Source organism: Amphiura filiformis, chromosome 10, assembly GCF_039555335.1.
Source record: "Amphiura filiformis chromosome 10, Afil_fr2py, whole genome shotgun sequence".
In the NCBI taxonomy this organism is placed as follows: Eukaryota; Metazoa; Echinodermata; class Ophiuroidea; order Amphilepidida; family Amphiuridae; genus Amphiura; species Amphiura filiformis.
The window spans coordinates 68,449,183-68,475,318 of NC_092637.1; the positions used below are offsets into that span (position 1 = coordinate 68,449,183).

The following is a 26,136-nucleotide window of genomic DNA, read 5'->3' on the forward strand; positions in this document are numbered from 1 at the left end:
TTCGTCCCAACCGATCACGTGATTGTCTTCAGCGACATGGTCCGTGAGAGCGGATTTTCCTCGGTGACCTCGGTGACCTTGAACTTATTCAATGAAGTTAACATGATTAGATTTAATCATAATCTTCCACACAGGGAGTATATATTCCAAATAAGGTTACTTAAATTGGCGGCTCCTTGAAATGTCACAACTGTGGGCCTAATAGCTCAATTGCAACATTCCATAACTTGGAACACGAGACCTATTCGATATTAACATTCACATGTCCGATCATCATATATATATTTCTGTTAACTCCAACATTTTAGGAGTTGACTCAGTCGCCGGTGCTAGCGGACTGAGAGTTGGATCCATGTCTCTCGGTGGAGATGCCACAGATTCTCTTGATGCTGCTGTTGCGGCCGCTGTTGCTGCAGGAGCTGTTATGTCAGTAGCAGCAGGGAACTCCAACGCCAACGCTTGCAACTTCTCGCCAGCACGTGTACCAACGGTGAGGGCTATTTTTCTATATTTTTTTTTCTATATAACCTTACCATGGGTAGACAATGTGATAGGGCCTTTGATATAGAGTTACGATGTATGTACACCCTAGAGCTGTTCTTATACATTTAAATAAGGACATGTGTACAGCGTGCAGAGGCCTACATCTTCATTCAAATTTGCACATTAATAAATAACGAACATGTGAACTAGAACATCAATTGGCCTCCAAGTAATGTCGGTATGCGGCACCCATGTGCTATAACAGAGTGATGGGACTGGGATATGAGTGTTAAAATAACATACAATATCATCATTGATGCATGCAGCGTGACACGCCGTTGGTTGCAATGCCGCACCGGGGTTTAAAGCATTAATGTTTGGTGGTGTTTGTGTGGGAAACCCAGCATGACCAGTTCATGAGGACGACATTATGCAACGTTCCCAGTGCTTACGCAGCACGGAACGTCCGTAGCGTGGACATGGCCGTGGTACATGTACCGGTAGTCCAAGTTGGTATGTAAAATTTAATATGTAAAGTTTTATTAATCCATAAGCATATGTGATGCGATCAAGCAAAATCAGTCGGAACTCGGAGATATTAAATTTTCAGTTTCGTATAAGATAGTAAAAAGCATTTACAAAGCTGGAATTTGCAGAAACCCCCATTAAAATTGAACAACAAGTTCCAAAGATATGACCAATTTAAATGTTTCCAAAACAATAGGAAACACAAGAAAATAGTTCCTTTGTTTGGCTATATCTCAAAATCAATATTTCCGAGTTCCGACTGATTTTGCTTGATCGCATCACATATATAAATAACACGTGTTAGTTCAGAATGAAGAGTGAGAACTTGGGTTTGGCCAGACGTGGTCTAATTCTGCATATAACCGGGCCACGTTATTTCTATAGATCTGCTGCGCATTCAAATTGCATTGTATTGCATCGTTATTTCATTTGTGTCCATGCTAATTATGTTTACACAATATGAACTCACGTGTTTTCAAGCAAATTCGCCGATAATAGGTGATCAAAAGCGATCGGAATGTTACAAAAGTACAGATCCCCGGTACAGATCGCATTCAGCTTTAAACTTCACATGAGATGATCTTTGGAAAAATACGGCATAATTTGTCATGGTGCTTGCGGAATGCCATGCAGTATTAAAAATACTAAAACGTTGCGGCAATTCGTGATTGACAATTAGAAATCGGCGTGTCGTTCGTATCCTCCGCTGTCAATCTCTTTTTACTCACTAGTCCTCACAAAAGCTTTGTGTTGATTACGTAATGTGTGGAGGCAAATTGCAATAAGTACAATGAAATAATGAGTAGGACGGGCTCCGGGCGGGTTTCTCCTTCGTCTTAAGTAACAGTATTGTTCTCCAAAAACACCCTGAAGCGCTACATGTGGCGCTCTAGCTGAAATACAGCAAGATAATGTAAGAGAGTACATGTAGACATGTATTTTAGCTGGAGTATCTCGAGCTAGGTTTGGCCGGTATTTGGAATGTTAGAAAGATATTAGGGGGTACTACACCCATTGCATTTTTTTTTGCATTTTTTTGCATTTTGTGAAGAAATGAGAAAAAGAAATTGGACAAATTGGTATGCAAAATGAAGGGGCAAATCTTCTCGTTCAATTGGTGGCATCAGTATCAATGACGCGTACATACTTCTAACGGTATAAGCCCAAAAGTGGTACATCACTGAAGTTTTAAATTCACTTCATTTTGGAAAGCTTAATATCAACGGATTTCGTTAAAATTATGGATATGTGTTGCTAACACATTAGGGAAATAATGTTGATATGTAAAATGGGAATAAGTGGTCCCTGATTTATTTTATGACTTCATGAACTTGGTGCTCCACAACTTCATCAAAAAACGAACCGGTTAAAATGCTTCTAATTTCAATGTTGAGCTATATTTTGTATTTTGAACTTGCGACACTATTTCACTAAAACTTAATTAAGCCATAGGTAACAGGTTACCACAACCACACTACAGCAATGTTGAAAAAGATTGTATTTTTTGTCATCTATACCACCATATTAGGTAGTTTTCCGTAAGCTTTATTTTTGTGATTTTGGTAACTATTTTATATTTATTTGCCCAATCCATCTCAACTAGGCAATCTAAATTGTACTCACCATTTACATCCCAAGGTATTTTAGTATATCCACCTCACAAATTTCCATTATATATCCAGTAACAGACAAAATATCAAAATTGATGCCTCATTATGACATGTATGATATCACAGACTATCACATGTGTTCAAAATTGATGCCTGAATTTGACCTGAACCAATCGACCTATAACCTGACCTTTGATGACCTTATAGCCTTTTTTAATCTCTTTTCCTAACAGCACATTATAGAAGATACATACACGGTGTAGTATTAAATTGTCTATGTGGAAGAGATTAGGCGTATTTAATTTATTCAGTGTTATAATCAGTGAGTACATTTCTATAGATAGTATAACAAAGGATTTAATGTATTCTATTCATGTATTCTACTTGGACATGTTCAATAGAATAAATTATGGTTTGTTATGAAACACCCTCATCTCAGTTACTAGGTTACAGTAAACAAAAAATATATAGGGCTAAAATGGCTTACTAAAATGGTTTAAAAACATTTTGTATGTAGATATATTTTATAAGTTCATGACATGAGGTGATGAACATATGTACTTTATAAATTTGCAAGAAAAAAAGAAGAGGGGTACTGATGAAAATCAGGGTGTTATTCCCCGTTAAAAGAAACTGAAAAGATAAAGGAAGAATACATTAGATATATACCAGTACCGGGTAATAGAAAGTTGAGTTATATACCTGTAACATTTTTGACAATATATATATATCTAAATATATATGTATCTAAATGTCGTCATGGATACAAACCAGCCAACCGTGCTAAGAAAAAATAAGACTGTGATCATTGTCATATCATTCCACCTGATGATTGCTACATGCTTGTAGCATGAAACTCGGAGTAGTGGCCATGATGTGTTAATTAAACTTATTTAATTATTTTATAATTAGCTCTACTGGCAGTAATGTTAGTATTGAGCACTCTTGTATAAGGCCTATGATAACTTTTTCATTTGATATATATATACACATATACATATATATTGAGGGCCTAAATTGCACATATCAAAATTTCCCAACGTGTAGCATTTCAACTATGTCCATCTTTCAAGTTCACATAAATATTTAAATTTATATCATATATATATATACAAGAATATTTTAACTTATATATTTTGAATCTTTTAACTTTTGTTCACTCGTACAATCCTAATAACATAAATATAAGTAATGTAGTCAACAATTCTATTCATATGCTTAAAAAGAGCAAAAAAGAATGTCTAAAGTTCTTACTGATAACAAGCTAATAATGAGCAGACGCCAAACTGCAAATCTTAAAAAGTTACTAACCAGAGCCGCACTTAATAACAAAGATAATGGCGGAAGCACAATGTGTAAAGATAAACGCTGTGGGACGTGCGAGCACATGAGCGCACATTATTGAATGTTCCAACTTTACTTTAAAAAACGGCATGTCTTTTGAAATAAAGAAAAGTATGAATGGTAAAAGTAAAAATCTTGTTTATGTTATGACATGTAATGGTTTTAATGAAAAAAAAAGCTCACTTTTTAACGTTATAATATTTCTCTGTTGCAGTATCCCCTTGTGGTGATCCTCCTTATCCATATTGTACATTGTCTATTTGTTACTGTTATATGTATTAACCATTTTGCATGTTTTATTTTTACAGCTTTTTTTTCAGCATCCACTGTATACTATATTCACTATGTCTAACCCAACATCTTTTATTTCAGCAACTCAGGAAGACCAAACAGAAAGCTATGCGTTATTCTTTTCATCAAGATAACTACAGATTTTATTCCCGCTCTCGCATTATTCCTACAGGCCTACAGATAAAATGTACACCAGCGCCGGGCACTCTCTCTGGTCCTCTACAGCAGAAGTGGAATCAACTGTTATACGGTACATCTATCCGTCTCTGATTAAATCACCGAACTTGAAGACGACCTGCGATCATGTTGTACAGAGGCCCAATGGGAACAGTATAATAATGAGATAAGTTCATGTTTGTCCACACAGAAAGCCGAACTTCTTGATCGCAGAAACAGGGAGCTCTTGGAGAAACGTCAACAGCACAACAGAAGACGGTTTAGGCGCCCTGCAACTACTAACCAGGATAACGAAAACCTTCCCTCCATGCAGTCGTTAACTTATCATCATCCTCTCTTTCCTCCGCTGAGTTGGATCTTCTCTCCAAGGACCTCAAGTTCTGCCCCACCCCTCTAGAGGTCAACCAGGTAGAACTCAGTCAGGATCTCACTCAATACTATCGTCGCATACGTCTACGGGAGTTTTTCCTTGATGAGCCAGAATCTGAACCTGAGCCTTTTCGGAAGAAAAGCAGTTGGGTCCCTCCGAAGAACAGGGTTCCAGCCATGGAGATATACGTGTAGGTTGTTAGTTCCCAAGTTAATAATTCTGCTAATTCTCCCCATAGGACACATGACAACTTACCCCGTGAGGAACCCCAGGCTCTCAAGTCTCTGAGAGCCAGGATATGATTGATGGGATCATTTATTAGTTTTTCAAACAAAACATCATGCATAACCAAATTTTAGGTTTAAACAGCTAAAAGTGATGTCGTGCTAATGTATACAGATGCTTTTGAGTCGTTCTCAACTTTAATTTCCCTTCTTTTACAAAATTATTCACTTTTATAGTATTTTTTAAAGCTTTTTCGAATATAAAATGTATCTTTTAGTGACAAAATTGGTGGCGCTATTTAATTACTGGAAATTGCCCTTTCAAGCTTTTAATACAAATAATTCCTTTTATTGTTTGATAAAATATGTTTATAAAATTTCCTTGTTGCTCGTTTCACCTATTCCAGCTGTTTTAATGGCGGTATTAATCACATAACCCTTGCAAATAAAGAAATATGAGTTGAGATAAATAGCGCCATCTATAGTTTGCATTTAGTTAATAATGGAGCCAATTCTATATACATCAAACAGCCGTGAGGACTGACATCATCATCAAGCCTGCTGACAAAGGATCTGCTGTGGTTGTCATGGATCGCCAAAAGTATATCGATGAGACCATGAAGCACCTCAACAATCGTACTAACTATGCTCTTGTTGATTCTGATCCTACTGACTCTTTCTCTCAACAGATAAAGACCACCCTGGATGACATGCATGCTCGTGTATTAACTGACAAGGCCCATGCATTTCTTTCTCCTACAGATTCTAAAGCTGCTCGATTTTATCTCCTCCCCAAGATCCACAAGCCCGTGAATCCTGGTCGACCCATTGTATCCGGTAATGGTTCTCCCACTGAGAACATATCGCTCTATGTTGATCACTTCATTAAACCCCTTGTCTCTCAGACTCCGTCATACATACACGACACCCCGGACTTTCTCAGGAAGCTTGAAGCTACCAAGGACCAGATCCCCAGCACTGCCATCACTGGCACTTGTGATGTGACATCCCTGTATACTAACATCCCATTCAGTGAAGGAATCTCAGCTACCTGTGAAGCGCTGTCTAGAAGTGGCCACACCAGTCCCCCCATTGATGATCTGAAGGCTCTCATGAATCATGTATTAACTAAGAACAATTTCACCTTTATGGGAGATCACTATTTACAGGTATTTGGGACATCGATGGGGACCCGCATGGCTCCGTCGTTCGCCTGCCTCTTCATGTCTAGGCTTGAAGAGCAGATGTTGTATGCTGCTCCTTGCCGTCCATGGATTTGGTGGAGGTACATTGACGATGTGTTTTCCATCTGGACCAGAGAAGAAGACAGCCTTCACACCATCCTTGCCCATGTCAATTCTTTCTACAGAACAATTAAATTCACGTCTGAACTTTCTCACCACCAGGTCAACTTCTTGGATGTCACCATCAGAAAAGAGAATGACTCCCTTGTCACAGATCTCTACACCAAGCCCACAGACAGTCACCAGTATCTACACTCTTCCAGTTGCCATCCCCAACACTGTAAAAGTGGTATAGCATACAGTCAAGCTCTCCGCCTCCGCCGCATTTGTACTAATGATTCTGACTTTTCACAGCATGCCAGGGACCTCAAGAAGAACCTTACATCTAGGGGACACAGTGCACACAAAGAGTGCAGCAGGCCATCAACAAGGTCAAATCTCTTCCCAGGTCAGATGTACTGAAGCAGAAGCCCAGAAGCCAGGATACCAATACCAGAGTCCCTCTTGTGGTCACTTTTCACCCTAACCTCCCTCTTCTCCGCAGCATCACTAATGACAATCACCATATACTTCAAACCTCAGATCGGCTACAACGAGCAGTTCCCGATAGCCTCATCCTGGCCTACAGACGTCCCCGCAATCTTAGAGATCTTAGGACCACTACATCCACATGTCATGACTTGACTTTCAAAATGAGACGTTTTGTACTGAAAATTAGGCATACGTAACACGTGCGCATTATACGACGTCGGTGTCAAAAATGTGAAATTGCTATGTCATTTTTATACGGAGAGTTGTTACTAATTCGTTCAAACAAATATTAATTGAAATCAAGCTGTGAGACAATCTTTTTTTTTTCAAAGACAAATTTCGTAAATGCAGTGTTCATAAAAATGATTAGTTATTTATTTATTTGTAATACCGTATTACCCCTCCTTCCAGGGCTACGAAATCCACGGTATCGTAGTACCGGCGCGGCGTTCCCAGAAAAAATTCAGAGTCGAAGAAAAAAATCAAGACGGGACATATATTTTAAAACATCCTAATTAATCTTTACTGCCATTTTCCTGCAGCTCTGAAAACATTCTGTAAACACCATCACACATAAAATATTTTTCTGTGAACTTTGACGATTAAACTGATAAATAATACTGAACACCAGTGACAGGAATGCTATGTAAACAAAATAAACAGATGCCGTTTGGTGTGCTCGGGCCGTGTGTTGATTTTAATTTCGAATGACTTGATCCATTGTGGTCTCTAACGCTGCTGCGTAAACATGAACTCCAGACCAGTCGATCGTACACACCGCTGAGATCCCAGAAAGTAACACGCGGTAGAGCCTAACTGATGTACCTGAGTATGTGCGCGCGAGACTACGGGCAGGCTGCTGGGATTCCCCAGGTGTTTCATTAGATGTCGGGTGGTATTCCCCGTGGAAGAAATCTTAAGTCTTTCATCACGTCTTCAAATATGAGTACGTCACTTCGTTCTATTCATACAGTTCTATCAAATCTATTAATTACATCACTGAATGTCACCCAGTTTTAGCACTAAAATATTCGTCGTAGATATAAAGTCATTTAAAGTTATAAAAGGTATAATTTTCAGGGTTTTATTACTTTTAATTAAATGTCGCAATTAAAATATTGCTTCATGAGTTGAAAACTGATGTTATGCGGGCAATCCCAGAAATTGGCGAGGGAAGGGACGAGAGTCAAGAACAAAAGATAATAAATGATTGTATGCGGTCTTAGATCATAGTTCTTCTTAAAAAAATCCCCAAAATTGTGAAAAATAAGGTCTTGTACTCCCGGTTTTTTTTTTTAAAAGGGCCTATTTTTTCATATATGAATTTTCATGTTTTGTATAAAATTTGCAAAATGTTTTACCTGATTGTAATTCATACAGCACAGCTCTGTGCCGGGACCCCGCTGGGGCGTCGCCCCTAGACACCACCAACTCTTCATACTCGCGCTCCGGCTCAACGCACACAGAAAATATTCCAAACAGCAGTTCACGTTCCCCGAAAGGAAATTATTTTTAGCTGCCCTGCCTCCCTCCACCGGTTACGGGTCGATAGTCTGCAAGGTCTGTTAGTCCGAAAATGCCAATAACTTTTAATCCCTAATCCCTACCCCGTCCTAACCATAAACATAGGTTTCAACCTAAACCTAACCTATAAACTAAGCCCTAATCCTAATCCTAAACATAACCAGTGGCGACACCAGGATTTTTTTCGGGGGGGGGGGGAGGTAAGGTAAGGTAAGGTAAGGAAAGGTAATTTTGGGGAGTGGCAAAACTACAAATTTTGCACAAAATTGCCTTAAAATTTGAAATTTTGTAATTTTGGGAATTGTGCCTTAAAAGTATGTGGGGATTTGGGGATCAAGAAAAATATCTACCACCACCCCCGCTGTGCCGCCACGCGCCACTGGACATAACCAAGACTCTAATTTTAATTGTAATTTTAAAGTAAATTGCCGTAACCATAGCAAACCATAACTCCAAAACCCTTTTCGGAATAATGAACTCTAATGGACTATAAATAGGCTAGCTGGCCCGATCCCCATTCAACCCTCACTTACTCGCTCGCTCGCTCGCTCGCTCACATTCAAATAAGTAACTCAATGGACAAAAACTAATTCAGAATGTGTTTTTAAGCGCCTGCCTGTGTCGCCGCATGCTAAATCGATAATCTGTACACACTTTGACGTACAACTCAGAGTATTAAGCACATGGATGACTGTTCATGATCTAATCATCCAAGAAGGAAAATGTACACTATACATCACGTATATGATAGTTTGACGTACATTTCACGTATATGATATGGTTTATTCGGCCAGTGTGGCGAGTTAGATCGTCGTACACATCATTGTCGTGGTAAAATATAGTGTCAACAACTTATAAGTTCCCCTTAAATATTTTTTTAATAAATCGATAAATATTTGACAAAATGCAAAGGTGTTAAAAGGTATCGGTAGCCCTATTTGTCTTACACATATTTACTAAATTATAGCGTCAAACGTCACTGCGTTCAGCCACAATGGCTCATTATGTAAAAAAAGGCCGTTTTAAACGTATATGGTCAATTCCAGCGAAAGCGGACAAAATTCTCTCTATGTTAACTTTCCACTTTAAAATGTCATTAATAAAGGAAATCACGTTATTGATGGAGCATATCATGTCACGTCCAATGTGCTCTCTTTGTGCATATAGGTCTTTACTAGCAAGTCATACCAGGGGACAAGTTATGATGGCTTAAATGAATTGGCGTTACCCACGAATCCAAAGATAAAGCACCATATATGTCATTGAATGTCCTTCAATCAAAATGAAATTATTACCGTTAGAAAGACGTTTGTATGATCTCTCATCATATGTAAAACGATTGAATTCCACCAAAGTTTGTGGACTCTAGAGGCCATTAAGTCAATTTGGCTAATAATTTTGTTACCCGCGTATCAAAAATAAAATGATCGTTCTGAAAAATGTTAAGTGAATATGCCATAAATGACTATATCATGAAACGAAGTTTCGTTCTATAATTCTGAGGTCCAAGTGATTATTTTATGCAAATACGTTTTACCCATAAAATTCCATAAAATCAAATTTGACGTTACCCACGTATCAACTGTTACCCACGAGTCCAGCAAATATAATTGCCATAACTTGAATTAACATTTAATGATTTTGGACACTGAATTTAGTTTGACAAGCGCTTAAAATTGTAAATCGTAAAAATACGTTCACTGCTTTAAAAAAGAATCTACGACGGTTTAAACTTTTGTTACCCACGAATCCCGAATAGATGCTAACCTTGAACAACAAGGAGATTGTTTATTTTAAGTTTAAATCAGCACATATTCAAGCCATGGGTATGCTATAATTTTTACAGTACTTACAGTTTATATACCTAAGAAACGCAAACCCCAAACGGTACTATAGTACTTATAGCTTTACCCACGAATTTGGCGTTACCCACGAATCCAAGGATTTACTCGTAAATTATATGTTTCTTATGCATCTTAACATTTTGAAAACATGCGAAATAGGTTCCAAAACAGTCCTGTTTAATAGCGTCCTCTTGAAGGTATACTGAATCTGTATCATGAAGTTTTGATTGTTTATCCTAAATTACCATTTTTTGGGTAAATGCAATTGGTTAGAGAAACGGGAATCATTGAAACACAATGGAGGAATAACTGCATGATGGTTTCCAACCTTCTGTAATATTTTCTATTTTGCCGCTTACCAATACATACCTTCAAATATGTGTTACCCACGAACATTTTGGTTACCCACGAATCCCTACTTAAATTATAGTTAACAATGTATTGATAGTGTTTTAGTACATAGGAACTGTCAAACACGATTTAATAGAATATTGCTGCATGAAAATATGTAATGATTTTACTAAAATAATAAAAACTGTTTGCTCTGTCTATTTGAATTTGGCAACTTCATTATTCTCAACATTTTTATACCCAAAATGCCACAATGATCCATTCTAAATATTCCATGTAGTTTGTATTTTGATTAAAATTCATTTTAGTGCCATTGCAGCCTGAATTATTGACATACGGAAAAGTATTTTTTATTTTTATTAAAAAAATTTAATAGGAATTGCTATTTTCCAGACGCTGTTACCCACGAATCCATCCGAGATCCTCATCCTGCAACGAGATACAGAATCTAACTTTATATTTATATGAAGCATTTATTCTAATCTTTCGAAATAATACAGTAATGTTAAATGACAGCCACTTTGGAAAGAGTTCGAAGAATTGACACAATCTTAACTGTACACCTGGTTCTTTCTTAAAATTTGTAATAACCAAAATATTTCTTTGTAGATATATGTAATAAAATTCTATTTTACGTTCAAAGTCTTCACCGATTTCTAGTGTATATAAGTCACACATAAAATATTGAAAGATATTAAAGAAAGTGAAATTTTATGGCGTACAACAGGTGAAAAAGGCTTGAATTCGTGGGTAACATGCATATGCGCATTTAACACTTTATTTGGTCTAGCAAGAAAAGTCATTTTTCAATCCGATGGCACTTCCACCTGATGATTCACTAGATATGATCGTCTCACTTGATAAGTCTAGAATTGAAAAGGAAAACATTTTCAAAATGGCCCCCAGAGAGAATTTTGTCCCGCTTTGGCTGGAATTGACCATATATTGTAATTGTACACGTCAATTTGGGTGTATCTGGTTTAAATGGCTAATTAGGTTTACTTTTACACGGAAGGGGGGGGGGGCTGTGCAATAATAAATACATTGATAATGAGCGTATTAAAAGGAGGGGGGAATTAGTTATGTTTGTACATAGGGATGCGCAATAATTATGATCCCGAGGGGGTAAAATTTGCTTGACCAACAATTTTGCCCCCCCCCCCCATTTTCACCTCCCCAGGGCTCATAATTAGTGCACAGCCCTACATAAATAAATATACAATGGAATTTTGTTTTTTGAAATTGGATCTACGAAATCTACGAATTTAGGTAATTTACTGTTTCTAGAAAAAGTCAAGAAAGAAAAAAGACTATACTAATTTCTTTGAAAAATCACTGTACTTATTAAGTAGTATTTTGGTAATAACATAAAGTAACATGCACATTTAAATCACATTAGAACAAATGATCTATTTTCATTAATTAAGCTGATTTAAGGGGGTACTACACCCCTGCCCAATTGTGTGCCTATTTTTGTATTTTTCTCAAAAGGTATAGAGCATTGGTGACAAGTAAGATATGTATATTATAGGACCAAGGACTACAACTAATGCACTGGAAATTTATTTCAGCACAGACAACAGTTGTGGAGTTACAGTCAAAAATGAAGGAAAACCAATATTTGATCAATAAATCAATAACTACTTGCCTTGAGTTGCTGAATTTTCAATGCATTGGTTGTAGTCCTTGCCCCTATAATATATATCTTACTTGTCACCAATGCACTATAATTTTTGAGAAAAATGCAAAAATAGGCACACAATTTTGTACATAACATGTATAGGATGTTGAAAAGTGCAACTTTTTCTGAAAGCATCATTTGTGATTATTTTTGGCCAAAACAAAACAAAACAAAACATTTTGAGAAGAAAGAACTTTGGGGGGGGGGGTCGTTTTCTTTCTAGTTGTCAGATATTGCTTATTTCTGATTCAGACATGTGATGGTTTCTTATAGGATTGTAAATAATATTAAGTCTACATTTTGCAAAAAAGTCCATTTATTTTGGACAACCAGTCCAAAAGATGTGAGCAGTTAAGGAGTTCCCAAAACAACAGGAAAGAAAAGGAAATACTTTCTTTGTTTGGATATATCTTAAAATCAATATTTCCAACTTCCGACTGATTTTGATTGATCACATCGCATTATTCTCTTGCCATTTGGATGGTACTTTATCCGTATCAAACATTCTTTTAGTACTCTAAATTTTTCTTTTTTTATTATTCAGGCTATTACTGTTGGAGCAACTGATAAATATGATGAGAGAGCATATTTCTCCAGCTACGGGTCTTGCCTCGATCTCTTCGCCCCTGGAGTCAGCATCACCAGTGCATGGCATACCAGTGACACGGCCACACATACGATGAGCGGAACTTCAATGGCTTGCCCACACGTCTCAGGTAATTGTTTTGGTGTTTTTTTGGTTGGGTGTTTTGTGTGTACAAGTATGGATGATTGTGGTGTGTATGGTGTGTGTGTGTGTGGGGGGGGGGTGCGTCTTTTAGTTTTAAGAAATGAGAAAGGAATCTAAAACAAAACGTGATCAATTTGTAGTTCAAAAATAGGTGTCCATGTACATCTCGATCGTTAAAAAAATCATTTCAATACGTTGTTTGAGGTTGATCTGTTATCATTTTAAATTTTTAGTGTGATCAGCTGAAACTAACCTTTGCTCTGATTCAAGTTCTGAGAGAAGAAAAAATTAAAAAAATTCCCCCGTTCATTTCTTAAGTTAGACCAATAAAAACTATGTTTTGGGCAACTATAGGGTAAAATTTGAAATTGCACAATTTCGAGCGCTTTGCATGCACTAGCCAACCAAATATCAAAATTCACTTTCATTTTGGGCTAAAATAGCTTAAAGTTGAATGTTTTTCGGGGGGCAACGGGAGGGGGTTTCAGGGGCGGAAGCGATATCACCATTTTTAACGTCGCAATTTGATTAAGACGTAATCTTGAAATCTTCATAAACAATTCTAAATGTGTTATGTTGGTGCCAAAGCAAACTGGTAACCGTCTATTTTGAACGGGCCGCATTCAGCCTTGTGGTTTGTAGTTTCGTCAGCCTTGTACGTCACATATTACGTGCCCTGTACCGCCTGGCTCACAATAAATGAGCAATGACTGAAGTTGACGTAGAAGTAATTTTGGAACGGTATTTTTCAAACTCTCCATTGTGTTCAACAGAATAAACCGTGAATGATCTCTGTTTAATCCGTCAACACAATGGGGACATATATATACGAAGACAAGAGGCCATACCAATGACATAAAGGTTTACGTATGTACGCGATATTACCAAGTACATACGTAAGTCACTTCGTCAAACACAAAGAATAAGATTCAGCCCAATTGTGTTTGACGATGTGGTTTAGGTAATATTGCAATGCTAATTAAAGAACAAATATCATATTTCAATTAATGACGTAAACGACCCTTTGTCACGTCCATATTGTATACAAACATTTCTAACTGCAATCGGATTTCCTATTTCAAAATTCCATCCACTGATTGATTCTTTAAACTTTTCTAACACTACTTTACTTCTAGTTCAAGTTAATTTCACCATCATATCATAATTATGTACAGTAACAAAAAGGTCGAGAAAACGATGGTAGGACAATCACAAGAGCAAAGCTCGAAAGACGTGATTGCCCTCAGTGACAAAAACAAACAGACGCCTACAGACAACAGACAAGGACGGGGGGTGAAAAAAACGGCAGACTGACAGGACTAGTGCAGACAGACAAATACGTTGGCAATGGCAATGACATATAAAAGTCAATTGAGAGATGTATAAGTAAGTGTCTTAACTTACAGTACTATGATACAATTTTATGATAAATGGCATTTGTACTGTGAATACAATAAATGTATGAGTATAAAGAAATCAAGTAATCTTTATAACTGCGTTTAAAAGAATTAGGAGACAAGGCAATTTTGATATCATCGGGGATGGCATTCCAGAGCAATGGACCTTGCCTTCTAATGGTATTTCTAGCCAAATCATATTTGAATATTGCAGGACGAAACAAACTCGATGAGCGAGTGGAATAATTGTGGATGGCCATATTTTTAACAAAATAATTGGCAAAATTACAAGTTTATGAATATCAAAAATATTCAAGGTATTTAGCTGAGAAAATAAAGGTGATGTGTGGGCCAGCCACGTAGAGTTGGTACTGGTCCGTGGGGGCCAAAGGCGGCAAATTTGAAACTGAGATAAAGGTAAACATCTGGAGTAGAAAACAATAAAATATATAAGAAAATAGACATCAAAAAACGTCATAACTTTAAAACCAAGTATGCTAGACCTTTGGCATTTTCAGTAAATGATAGACTAAATGCTGTAACTCAATTTTCAAAAATGCCTCCTTTGGCCCCCATGGACCAGATTGTGTCACAAATAGAGTTCAAATTACAATTGAATATATGAATACAAAACCACCCAAGTCCATACGTTTTCCAAATTGAGTTAAGCATGGGAAATTGTTGCTATACATAGGCCTGTCATATGTATGAAAGAACAGCTCAAATTCATTCTTTGTGTCTATTGAGCATGTGAGAAATAGCACGTATGAAAGAACCACCCAATTCCGTGAGTTGAGTCTTGTAACACATTAGTTGAAAGCCAGTATGTATAAATGTCCACTTGTAACACATTCATTGCTGGAGAGTGACTTTTGACAAAAAAATGGGTTTAATAAAGGAACGTGTGTGGTTTATATTACATGGCAGAATGCTTATCAACATTATACATACCTGAGTACTTTATTTTGTATTATCTTACTAGTGGTAATCTCATTCCAACGTTGTTGTCTTTGTATATGATTCAAAAAACCACCCAAGTCCAAAATTTAAAATTAACCCTTCAAAGTCCCTGAAATGCTAATCGTCATACTTTATACAGTTTAATACACTCATTTGCACGTAAAACTTACCATATTGACCAGGTAAATCTAACTTAAGGAATTAACATGATACACAGGTTTTTCTCTCAAAATCACTTCCCATGGACTTGGGTGGCTTTTGTATTCATGTATTCAATTGTTAGGATCTGCCCAAATTATATTACAGTAGTTTAAATGAGGTAGAACTAATGTATTGTACAAGGTAAATAACGTATTACACGAAAGAATATGCTTAAGCCGAAATAGGATTCCACTATACCTTGAAACAATATTGGTAACATAAAATTATGATCATACCATGTCAGAGATTCATCAAGAATAACACCCAAAAATTTAGTACGAGTTACTTTAATAAGTTCATTGCCATCAATAAATATATGTGTATTGTGATATGTGCGATTGCTATGACGGTTTTTAAACATAATATAATTCGTTTTTTGAACATTGGGGACAACTTGTTAGCTTTGAACCAGACAGAAATATTAACCCATGAAGGAATTTTGCGGGGGGGGGGTGGTTCTTGAATTCTGGCTCGATCCATTTTTAGCGAGACTAATGGTATCAAATTCCCCCTGGGTATCAAATTCAATATAATTTGTCTCAGGGGTATCGAATGTTCTGATTTCATATTTTTTGTAATTTTTAATAAAACATAATGACTTAATGACTTTCGTATTTTTACCAAGTCTCATTATAGGGACAACTTTCACCGAAACACCTGGCGAAAACTAGTCCCGTTGGTGGTATGTTTTTATAGAAATCTGGTCCTGCTAGGAATATATTTTTACTGAAAACCAGTATCAAAGGAGTCCCTCCCGGAACCCCAGATCTAGTATGAGTACCCAGAAAATATTTAAGACTCCCCGGGGGGCAGACATCTTCCAAGTATGAACAAACAAATATTGTTGTTTTAGCATCCGTTTTTGACACCCATACTGGTCAAGGAATGGCTTCAATTGGATTTTCCTTTGTGGGCCAATTTTAGTTTGATAAAATGTTTACCCCGGCACCTTACCATATTTGGATTTGTTTATATGCAAAACCACATACTTTTGGCAAAGCATGTAAATTTGCATACCCAATATCATATATTTTGCAACAGTATAGGAAGGACTTTCAACGAAACTCGCGGTTATGGGTATGTTTTAATAGAACATACTGTAACATAACGGTATGTTTTTACAGAAAACATACCCGCTAGGGATATGTTTTTTGTAGAAATTTGGTCCCGCTAGGGATATATTTTACTTAAAACCAGTACCGCTAGCATGGGTACCCATGAAGTATTTGAGACCTTCTCCGGGCAGACACCTCCTACGTTTGAACATACAAATGATTGTTTTAGCTTCGGTTTTGGGCACCCATACACCAACAATAAAAATACAATAATAATTTGAAATGGTCAACGAATGACTTCAATAATATTTTGGACTTTCATTTGTGGGCCAATTTTAGTTTGATAAAATGTTTACCCCGGCACCTTACCATATTTTGATTTGATTATATGCAAAACCACATACTTTGGCAAAGCATGTAAATTTGCATATACAATAATTAGATATTTGGCAGCAGTATGTGGTTTTGCATACTGCGCTGGGTTTAATTGCCGTTGTATAGTATCCTGACAGTATTAATAATAAGTAACTATAATAATGTTAATTTTCAACATTTCTATAATCACAGGAGCAACCGCCCTACTCCTTGCCAGAGGTGTATCAGCCGGTGACGTCCATGACACCATTGTAAATGAGGCCACTTCAGGCGTAGTTGGCAACCCAGGAGGAAACAGTCCAAACCTCCTTCTTTACGTCCATTAAAAACAAACAGTAAGTAGACATGTATGTATTTACCTGTACTCTATATTAAGTTATTCATCATCACATCACCACCACCGTTAACACTCAACACCGCCACCAGGTTCACCACCTCCACCGCCACCATTAAAACTCACCACCACCACCACCATCCCCACCACCACCACCACCACAGATACCGTTAAAACTCACCACCGCTGTTGTCCCCTCGCCTTGCACCACTGAGTCCCTGGTTCAAACCCCGGCCGTGCCCAAGGACTAAATGTGCTCTTGATTTATCCCGATCCATGCTCGCTCTTGTAGGTTTTAAATGTTCTTAAAACATTTATTCAAAACGTTTTAATTACATTTAAATGTTTGCAAAATATTTTATCACTAGTTCAATAACATTCTTTTTGAATGTCTTGCATTACATTAAAAACCCCACAAAACAAAAAAAAACAAAAAAAACAAACCCCCCCCCCAAAAAAACCAGCGCTTTGAATCCCTGAAAAAATGCGCTACATAAATCCATAAATGTATTATCTACAGTAAGCCAAAAAATTAAGGTACCAGTTATGTTTACCCTTGCATATCCTAAACAAAGACAGATATGTCATAATTGAAACCAGCAGCCAATAGCTGCATCTTTTAGCTCGAATTTAAGACCTCATTTGTTGAAATTGTTCAAGAAATAAAGATATGACGATCCAAAAACCCAAGGAAGATGTCAATGTAAAAGTTGCAGTTTGCTACATTGCGTGCCCTATTGATTTGCACACAATGCGTTCACGAACAAGAGAACCAGCGCCGTGCTTCCATTGATTAACACGTTAAAATTAGCATCGTGCTTTCATTGATTAGAACACAAAAGTGCAACTTTTGATTTCGTTTCTTTATTAGGTTTTAGACCACCGTTTGTTTAATTTTCAACCAATTTCAACAAATGAGGTCTTAAATCAGAGCTAAAGAGTACAGGTATTAGCTGCTTATTTTAATTTTGACACTTATTTCTTTATATAGGATATGCAGGGGTGAACACAACTGGTACCTTAATTTTTTGGCTTACTGTATTTTATTTAACACTCAGCACCACACAGGTTAATCACCACCGGGGTACTAATACTCTTTGGTTATTCTCATTTATTTTCAGATTTGCGTATGAGAACCAGACAACAATGAAATACTGCAAGAACCTAAAAACAACTTAAAATCTTTTCTGATTGTAAACGAATTAAGACCGGAATTATTTTACAAGATAAAGGAGCGCTATTAATAACGCTTTGTGTTTACTGTAATATTCCCAAATTCACCTGTTACATCTTGTCAATTTTATTGTCATTCCTATCAGCTGAAAGTAATTACGTAATATCGTTTAAAGATCATTACGTTTTAATATGACCATAATGCAGCTTGGCAGGAAATGCGACGGTCTTCATAGGAACGATACACATACATGACACACAGTGACATCGCCCCGATATCTTCATAGTAGAAATCGCCATGGTAGGTTGAATCCACAGCCACCTATGACCATTTTATTCGGACCTTATGAGATGCATATTATAAGCGAAGTGACTTGACTAAGGCTACTGACAAGAGACGGGGTAATTGATTTTTCGCTCTGTGAGCAAGCTTGTATACGACATTGCGGTCAATGGTTATACTCTCTCCACTTGAGTGAGTGCCGCTATGCCTGTAGTCCATATAGGACCAACGCAATATAAAATTGAGAGTTTTGGTCAAATTTTGACTTCAAAGCGCACGGCCAATTTTCAAAGCGCACGCTAACGACTATAATATCTGTTCAACAGGTATTTTCAAGTGTATGAGACCACATCTGGTTTCTTGAGAAAAATTCATTTACGGGAGATATTCATCATTTTGTAACCCAGTATCCGAAGATTTTCGTCTGATATCAAAATCGTGCATAGCAATTCACGTGTATGGATCCCGTGTATTCATTTTAATGTCTCTGCTGCACCAAATAATTATTAGCCAGGCGATGTCGGTGTGTGACATAGAGGGTGACCGGCATGCAAAGCAATAAAACAACTTGATAAGGACGATAGATCACGAAATCGTAGAAAAAATTCATGTGTACCATTATATTTCTATGCAAACCAACATGTCTGCCATAATTATTGTCATTATACGATCTAAAACATGTTCACCTATCAGGACACAGGTCTTTTACCTCGACACGTCTGTACGTTCATCAAATTACCGGGTGTGTCGGGTACAAAACTGTGTCGGGTACAAAAACTCGTACTCTGAGGTTAAATTTTGTGAATGGTGGTTCTTGAATTATGCCACTGATATAATGAGACTAGTGTCTGATAATGTCTGACACGGGACTATTTTGGCGTGGTCGCTCTCCTGCCACGGCAAGCAGAGGTCAAAAGTATATAGTAAATCGAGTCACTGACATCATTTCCTGCCGCAACAAACAGAGGTCAAAAGTATATAGATGTTGAGTCACTGACATCATTTTCCAGCGAGTTAGGAAGACCATCAATCTGATATTATGATCGAAATAAATTAAAACACGTTGAAATCTAGATATAGTCTGCTTCCATCGATTTATTTCAAGTTTCAAGTTATTTTAACTCTCTCCTGAGCAGTTAAAAACCTGAGTAGTATTAACCCTTTGAACGGATCCGCCATCTTGCTACCAAACGGATGTCCTCTTTGCTAACGCATACGCAAAAAGTGCATTTTTGTTTCTCACCCTTTTCTAGCAATTCGCCAGAAGGCTTTTGCAAAGCGTAAGCGGCAATTAAAACACGCGTTTGTCAGGCGTACGCACACGCAACACGCACTTTGCGGGTTGAATCTGGTCGACGCCGGTGCGCAAACATGTATTGGCCCAATTCCAGGGTCCAGTATTTGCACAGTTAAGGTGGTAATACACCCCGTGATAAATGTTGTGACTAATTTTGCATTTTCCTCAAAAAATAACTACACACTGGTAACAAAAGTTTATTGATTAAATATATACCCCTTCTATAATCAAGAGATTGTCATGGTGGGTACAACTAAATGATCCAAGGTTATCACCCTGACTTATAATTGTATCAGCCACAGAAGGAAATACCTGTGGCAGTTCTTGACTACTTGTTTATGTGAAGAGGACTAGAAAATAATCAAGAACTGCTACGTGTATTGACATCTCTGCTGCATGGGATATTTGTGGAGGGATCACACCATAAAAACAAATAAATACAGTTAATTGTTTTTAAGTTTTTGTCAATGAAAGTGAAGGTTCGGCCATTCATTAACTATAGCTACTCCAAGTGTCATTATTGATGGTACAGTCCTCCCATCGATCAAAAACACATCCATTTGTTCGAAACACTGAAGGTATAAACAGAAACACATGGCCCAGCAAACATCACCCAAAGGTCCGCCCGTGGGTCAGCCAAGTCACCATGGGTAAAAATCAAGCACATTATTGGCCAAAACCCGTCCATTCGAGACCATAGGTCCCGGCTATGGAATCGATATCGCAAACAAACAAAAACATGAACGTCAAGTCAGCAAATATCACATTATCAATGAAACCATTAATTAACAAACAACTATGATGGCAGAGTAGATGTATTGCACAAAAACTTCGGCACCACGTCTAATTTGGTCCTATACAGGGTGGCCCAAAATAAACAGAACCCTCTTTTCATGTATTTCTGAAAAGTTGATCAAATATATTTTGAAATGTAAAAAACCCTTTAATCGTTAGCTTTAATAAAGCAAAACAATAATTATATCAATCGGTTCGCAACCTCCTCCGTGGAAAGAATGAAAAACGGATACATTTCTTTAAAAGGGCATATCTTCAAAAGTTGTGAGCCGATTGAAATAATTGTTTCGGTTTATAAAAGCTAACGAGTAAAGGCTTCTTTACATACCAACATATACCTGATCAACTTTTTTAAAATACGAGAAAAAGAGGGCGCAATGAGGGCCCTCTTTTTTGGGGACCATGTATTTCTTTGTCTTCAAGAAGTCAAGTATAATGTCAAGTATAATATAAATCGTATGGAACTATTATGTACATATCGTATTGATCCCCTCTTTATCTTTCCATTCTCCCCCCTTTCCCCTCTTTTTCCACTCTTTTATTTTCTCCCTCTCTCTCCCTCCTTTTTCTGTTTTCCCTGCACTAGGGTGAGTCCAAATAAACAATTTTGCCAGGCTTATTGATAATAATCGTATGGTATTGCATTTCGTATGGATTCCCCATTTCTTTTCCTCTCTCACTTTTTTCTCTTATTTCCTTGCATTATGGGGAGGGGGCCCAAATAGGCAATTTTGGCCAGGGGGAATTGGTCCTTGCCCCCGGCAGCTACACCACTGGTGTACTACTTTTCAATCTTAAATTTGCCGAACCTCCTCAGTTCTGTGGCCAGAGTAAAAAACTGGTACATTTTTTTAAAAAAGAGCATATATTCAAAAGTTGTGAGCCGATTGAAATTTTTGTCGGTTTATTATAGCTAAAGATTAAAGGTTTCTTAACTTTTCTGAAATAGGAGTAAAACAGGGCACAATGATGAGTATGGTTTTTTTTTGTGGTTGGTTGGGGGGGGCGGGGTGGTCACCTTGCAGCACTATCGGAGCCCAACCAAGTACCGATAACTTTTTATCATACCCTGGTGATATAGTAAATTGTATTTACTTGGGGCACTCCCTTATATTGGTACGCGTCTTATCTAATTTACATAATGTGATGTGATCAAGCAAAATCAGTCGGAAGTCGGAAACTCTTAAATTGCTCGTATCTTTTGAACTGGTTGTTCAATTTCAATGGGGCTTTCTGCAAAATGCAACTTTGCAAATGCTTTTTAGAATCCTATAAGAAACTGACAATCGACTACAACCTACTTCAGACTGCTTTTGCTGGATCACACCACATATTATTACAATTTAGTAAAACAAGAAAGAATGAACAGTTTACCAACCCAAAGTGTTACAATTAAACATGACAACAAATAAACACGAATCCCGACTGGCACACAACACAACTTGAAAAAAAAAGCAAGGGAATGCGCTGGCATTTGAATCGAACCCACGGCCTTCCGATTTGATTTGATTTGATTTGATTCGGTGCCTCCATATTGCACATACAATGATATACAATACAAGGTAAATAATAAAAATGCATGAAGATAAATAACATATAATACACATAAAAAACAATGCAAGGAGATATCACAGGATAGCCCTTTAAGCCCAAAGGCTTATTTCCGAAGGGGTCCTTTATGCATAGAAGGGCAAAAAGGCATAAATAAAAACAAAAACATACAAATATATAGCAGAATACCATCAATACTCCACAAAATACATAAAACAGAGGTTGAGGAGGCGACCTGCTAGTGCACAACCTCTTATTGAAATCCAATGAGCTCTTGACGGACGCCTTATCGGACGCCCAATGGTAAGGAATCCATGGCCGATTATACAGGAGTCGAAGGTCAAAGTTGTCTATATTCCAATCTTGCCACCAATGTATTCCTCTTATCACAAGGATTCAGAAAAAGTGGAGTTCTCATTTACATTACGAGCGCGTTAAACAATGACCAAATGTCACATTTTGGGCTCCATGTAGGCCAACAATTGATTTTTTTTGAAGATGGTCTCAAGTTGTTCCCCTTGCAAAAAAACACCAATTTAAACAAAGATCAGTTGTCATAGTCCACGTATTTTGTTATACAGGTAATATCATCGTCATCAGTCGGCTGCGGAGCGGTAAGCCATACAATTTTGTTTGGCGTCCCTTCAGTATCTCCCTGAACATACCACAAGTACATTGAGCGCGGCAGTCCTGATTTCCTCACCACATACAGTTAACAAGGCAACAATGATATGTGACCTTACACGACGAATGAGCCGTAAATTCTGTTTTATTTCGTGTTTAGAAAATATATTACATAAGCTTCAAATGGTATATCATTTGACTTCAAGCGATATCCAGAAGAGGGGTTATGGTTTGTTGAAGTTTTCTCCTTCAACAAAATGGTACCCTTTTTGTTTCTACATGTGTCTCTTTTTCCACATTGCTGGTAAAAAATATCAAACAGTCATAATTGGCAGTCATTTCAAATCATCCCCAAGTCAACGAGGTTCAGGAATGTCCTCTCAATGTTAATAGTTATACATACCTAGACAAAATACAATGCTTTGTAACCCACCACTTTAACAAGATTTAGCCAAAGCTAGACCAGAGCTATTAAAAAATTCTATAGAAAGAGGAAGAAGCTTATTATCCTCTTCAACAATAGGACCAGCGCTATAAATGAGACACTTGTTGCCCCAACTTGAGGTACCTATGAATAAGACCTTCATGGACACTGAACATTTTACACTGTAACTCAAATACAATTTAGGACATTTAGGGCTCATTCGTCGTGTACGGTCACATATTACTTACACATTCGTTATATGCAGTGCATATAAGGTGTATGGTAATTGGGTTCAAAGGTCGTATAATGGGGCATTTCCAGTATAGGACCAAGTACGTTTTCAAAGGATTTCTGCCACAAATTCCATAGCGAAATGAGATCTCTTTCTCGTATACATTGTAAATAATGTGCATGTTGGTATTGATGCATGGAACCTTGCAAAGTAAATTTTGACATATTCCGGCACGGTTGTTTGATGCATAAAGAATTGGCTTCATTATTAAGTAAATGCAAACTATAGATGGCGCTATTTATCCTAAATCATTTCTTTATTTGCAAGGGGTAGGTGATTAATACTCAGTCTGCCATTAAAACACCTGCAATAGGTGAAACAAGCAACATGGAAATTTTATAAATAAATATATTTTATCAAACAATAAAAGGAATTATTCAATAAGTTATAAGTGTGACTGATATCAGACAGTATAGTACTGCTGTTGTTTATTATTAAAAGCTTGGAGTAACTTCCAGTAACTAAATAGCGCCACCAATTTTGATGCATTTTATATACTTTAAAAATCCTATAAAAGTGAATAATTTTGTAAAAGAGGGAAAATTAAAGTTGAGAATGACTCAAAAGCATCTGTATACATTAGGATGATATCACTTTAGCTGTTTAAGCCTAAAATCTGGTTGTACGTGATGTTTTGTTTGAAAAACTAATAAATGATCCCATCAAACAGCCGTGCCGGGTCTTGGAGGATGCAAAACACAAATCTTAGAAAGTAACATTTTCACTTATTCCGAGTTTTCAGGTACACCAAAATCTAAGAAATTTAATTTTGAAATGTTCCGGGATTTGGAGGTACACCAGAATCTTCCACGTTGCACACCGACATCGCCTGGTTAATAATTACATTGTACAGCAGAGACACTAAAATCAATACGATACACGTGAATGTGCTATGCACGCTTTGATATTCAGACGACACATCTTTGGATACCGGGGTAGAAAATGATGAATATCTCCCGTTATGTTTTTATTCTAAAGAAGCCATATTTCGATGCTTGCACTCGAATATATGTGTTGAAAGGGTATGATAGTCGTTAGCTTGCGTATTGAGAAAGAATCGTGCTAATTGAGCTCAAAAACTGACAAAAAATTCTGATTTTATATGTGCCGAACTATAGCGTCTAACTATATGTGACGTGTCATGTCAAAAGGAGACACTTTTAGGCAGGTTATCAATTTTGAGGTTTTTACATATCATAAATATAGAGATATTTTGCTCAACAGCGCCGTTTTCGCCAATGAAATCGGACATTCCTAAGCGAAGATATTGAGTTCGTAAGTTATGGTATTATAAAATTGGAAATTGAGATATCAGCCTTTAAAAATATTATTGACAATGTTTAGAGTAGGAATTACCTTGAAAATGTCTCAAAAAACACAAGATGCCAGTAATATTCCCGTCTGAAACTATCAGACAATATTTTTAACATTAATAACACCACAAATTCGCAACAAACCCAAATTGTGAAAAAATCACCCCGGGCAGATTTTAGGCTATTTCTCCATTTACGATCCTGCCCAAAAGTGTCTCCTTTTGACATGACACGTCACATATAGTCTAAAAACTGATGACCTCACGGCGTATACCATACTCATACTCACCTACTAATTATGCAATTATTGAATACACGAGTAATGCAGTTACGGAGCGACGCAGAACATCTGTGTAAGAGATTGTGTTTACATTTTATTTTCATCTCCGAAAAAAAAGTGAAACGGACGCCGACAAAATATCACGGCGTGTCCTGTCATTAGTTTATCACCATTGGGTCTATAAAATGTATACAAAGTTAGGTTTCAATAGTAGGAAACTTTTTTGGGTGATGACACCATGTCCATAAGGCATAAAAATGTTGTTTTTTGCCCCCGAAAGGTATTAGTGATCGCGGCGCCATTATCGTGATTATCGGGGATTCCTTTTTTGTGATGAAGGCACCAGCCGAAATGTCCGTATTCCAGAATGTAATGAACATAACTCTGTACTCCCCCGGGGAGATAATGTATTTTGCGACACTCATACCCCCCTGGAATAGTGCATGATGGGAAAGAGGGAAACAGGTATATTGTCAATAGCCTTAGTCGGATGTCCCTTGGCCCATTATGCGTCTCAAAACTATTAAACAGGTCGGAACAAAATGGTCATGCGTGGCTGTGGATTCAACCTACCATGGCGATTTCTGCCATGAAGATATCGGGGCGATAACACTGTGCGTTGTGTCGGAACGGGTAACAAATGATTCGTCTATTGTGTTGGATGCAGATTTTCAATTTGAAAGTCATGTTCATGCTCATTGTCAAGTCAACAATCGCTGATAGACTTATCATTTATTTATTTTATTTTATTTCATTCTTATTTAACCCTTTCAATGCACTAGCATTGTTCTCCAAGGTGACAGGTCATTACGTTTCAATTCTCGCATTTCACAATACAATGCGCCGCCAA

The 26,136-nt window shown here is 37.3% G+C and overlaps 3 protein-coding genes across 3 annotated transcripts in view; all 3 read left to right on the top strand.

The window, feature by feature from the left end:
- LOC140163298 (aqualysin-1-like) overlaps positions 1-17,246 on the top strand; it is a 58,158-nt gene extending 40,912 nt beyond the window's left edge. The window contains exons 7-9 of the mRNA XM_072186697.1: positions 309-490; positions 12,747-12,918; positions 17,113-17,246. Coding sequence (XP_072042798.1) covers positions 309-490; positions 12,747-12,918; positions 17,113-17,246 — 488 coding nt within the window. The remainder of the gene's footprint in view (positions 1-308; positions 491-12,746; positions 12,919-17,112) is intronic.
- Positions 1-26,136, top strand: part of LOC140163210 (aqualysin-1-like) — a 121,370-nt gene that overhangs the window by 41,350 nt on the left and 53,884 nt on the right. The gene's annotated exons all lie outside the window — the stretch shown is intronic.
- On the top strand, positions 5,578-6,733 carry LOC140163299 (uncharacterized). Its single transcript, XM_072186698.1, has one exon. The coding sequence runs from the start codon at positions 5,615-5,617 to the stop codon at positions 6,731-6,733; it is 1,119 nt and encodes a 372-aa protein (XP_072042799.1). The 5' UTR covers positions 5,578-5,614.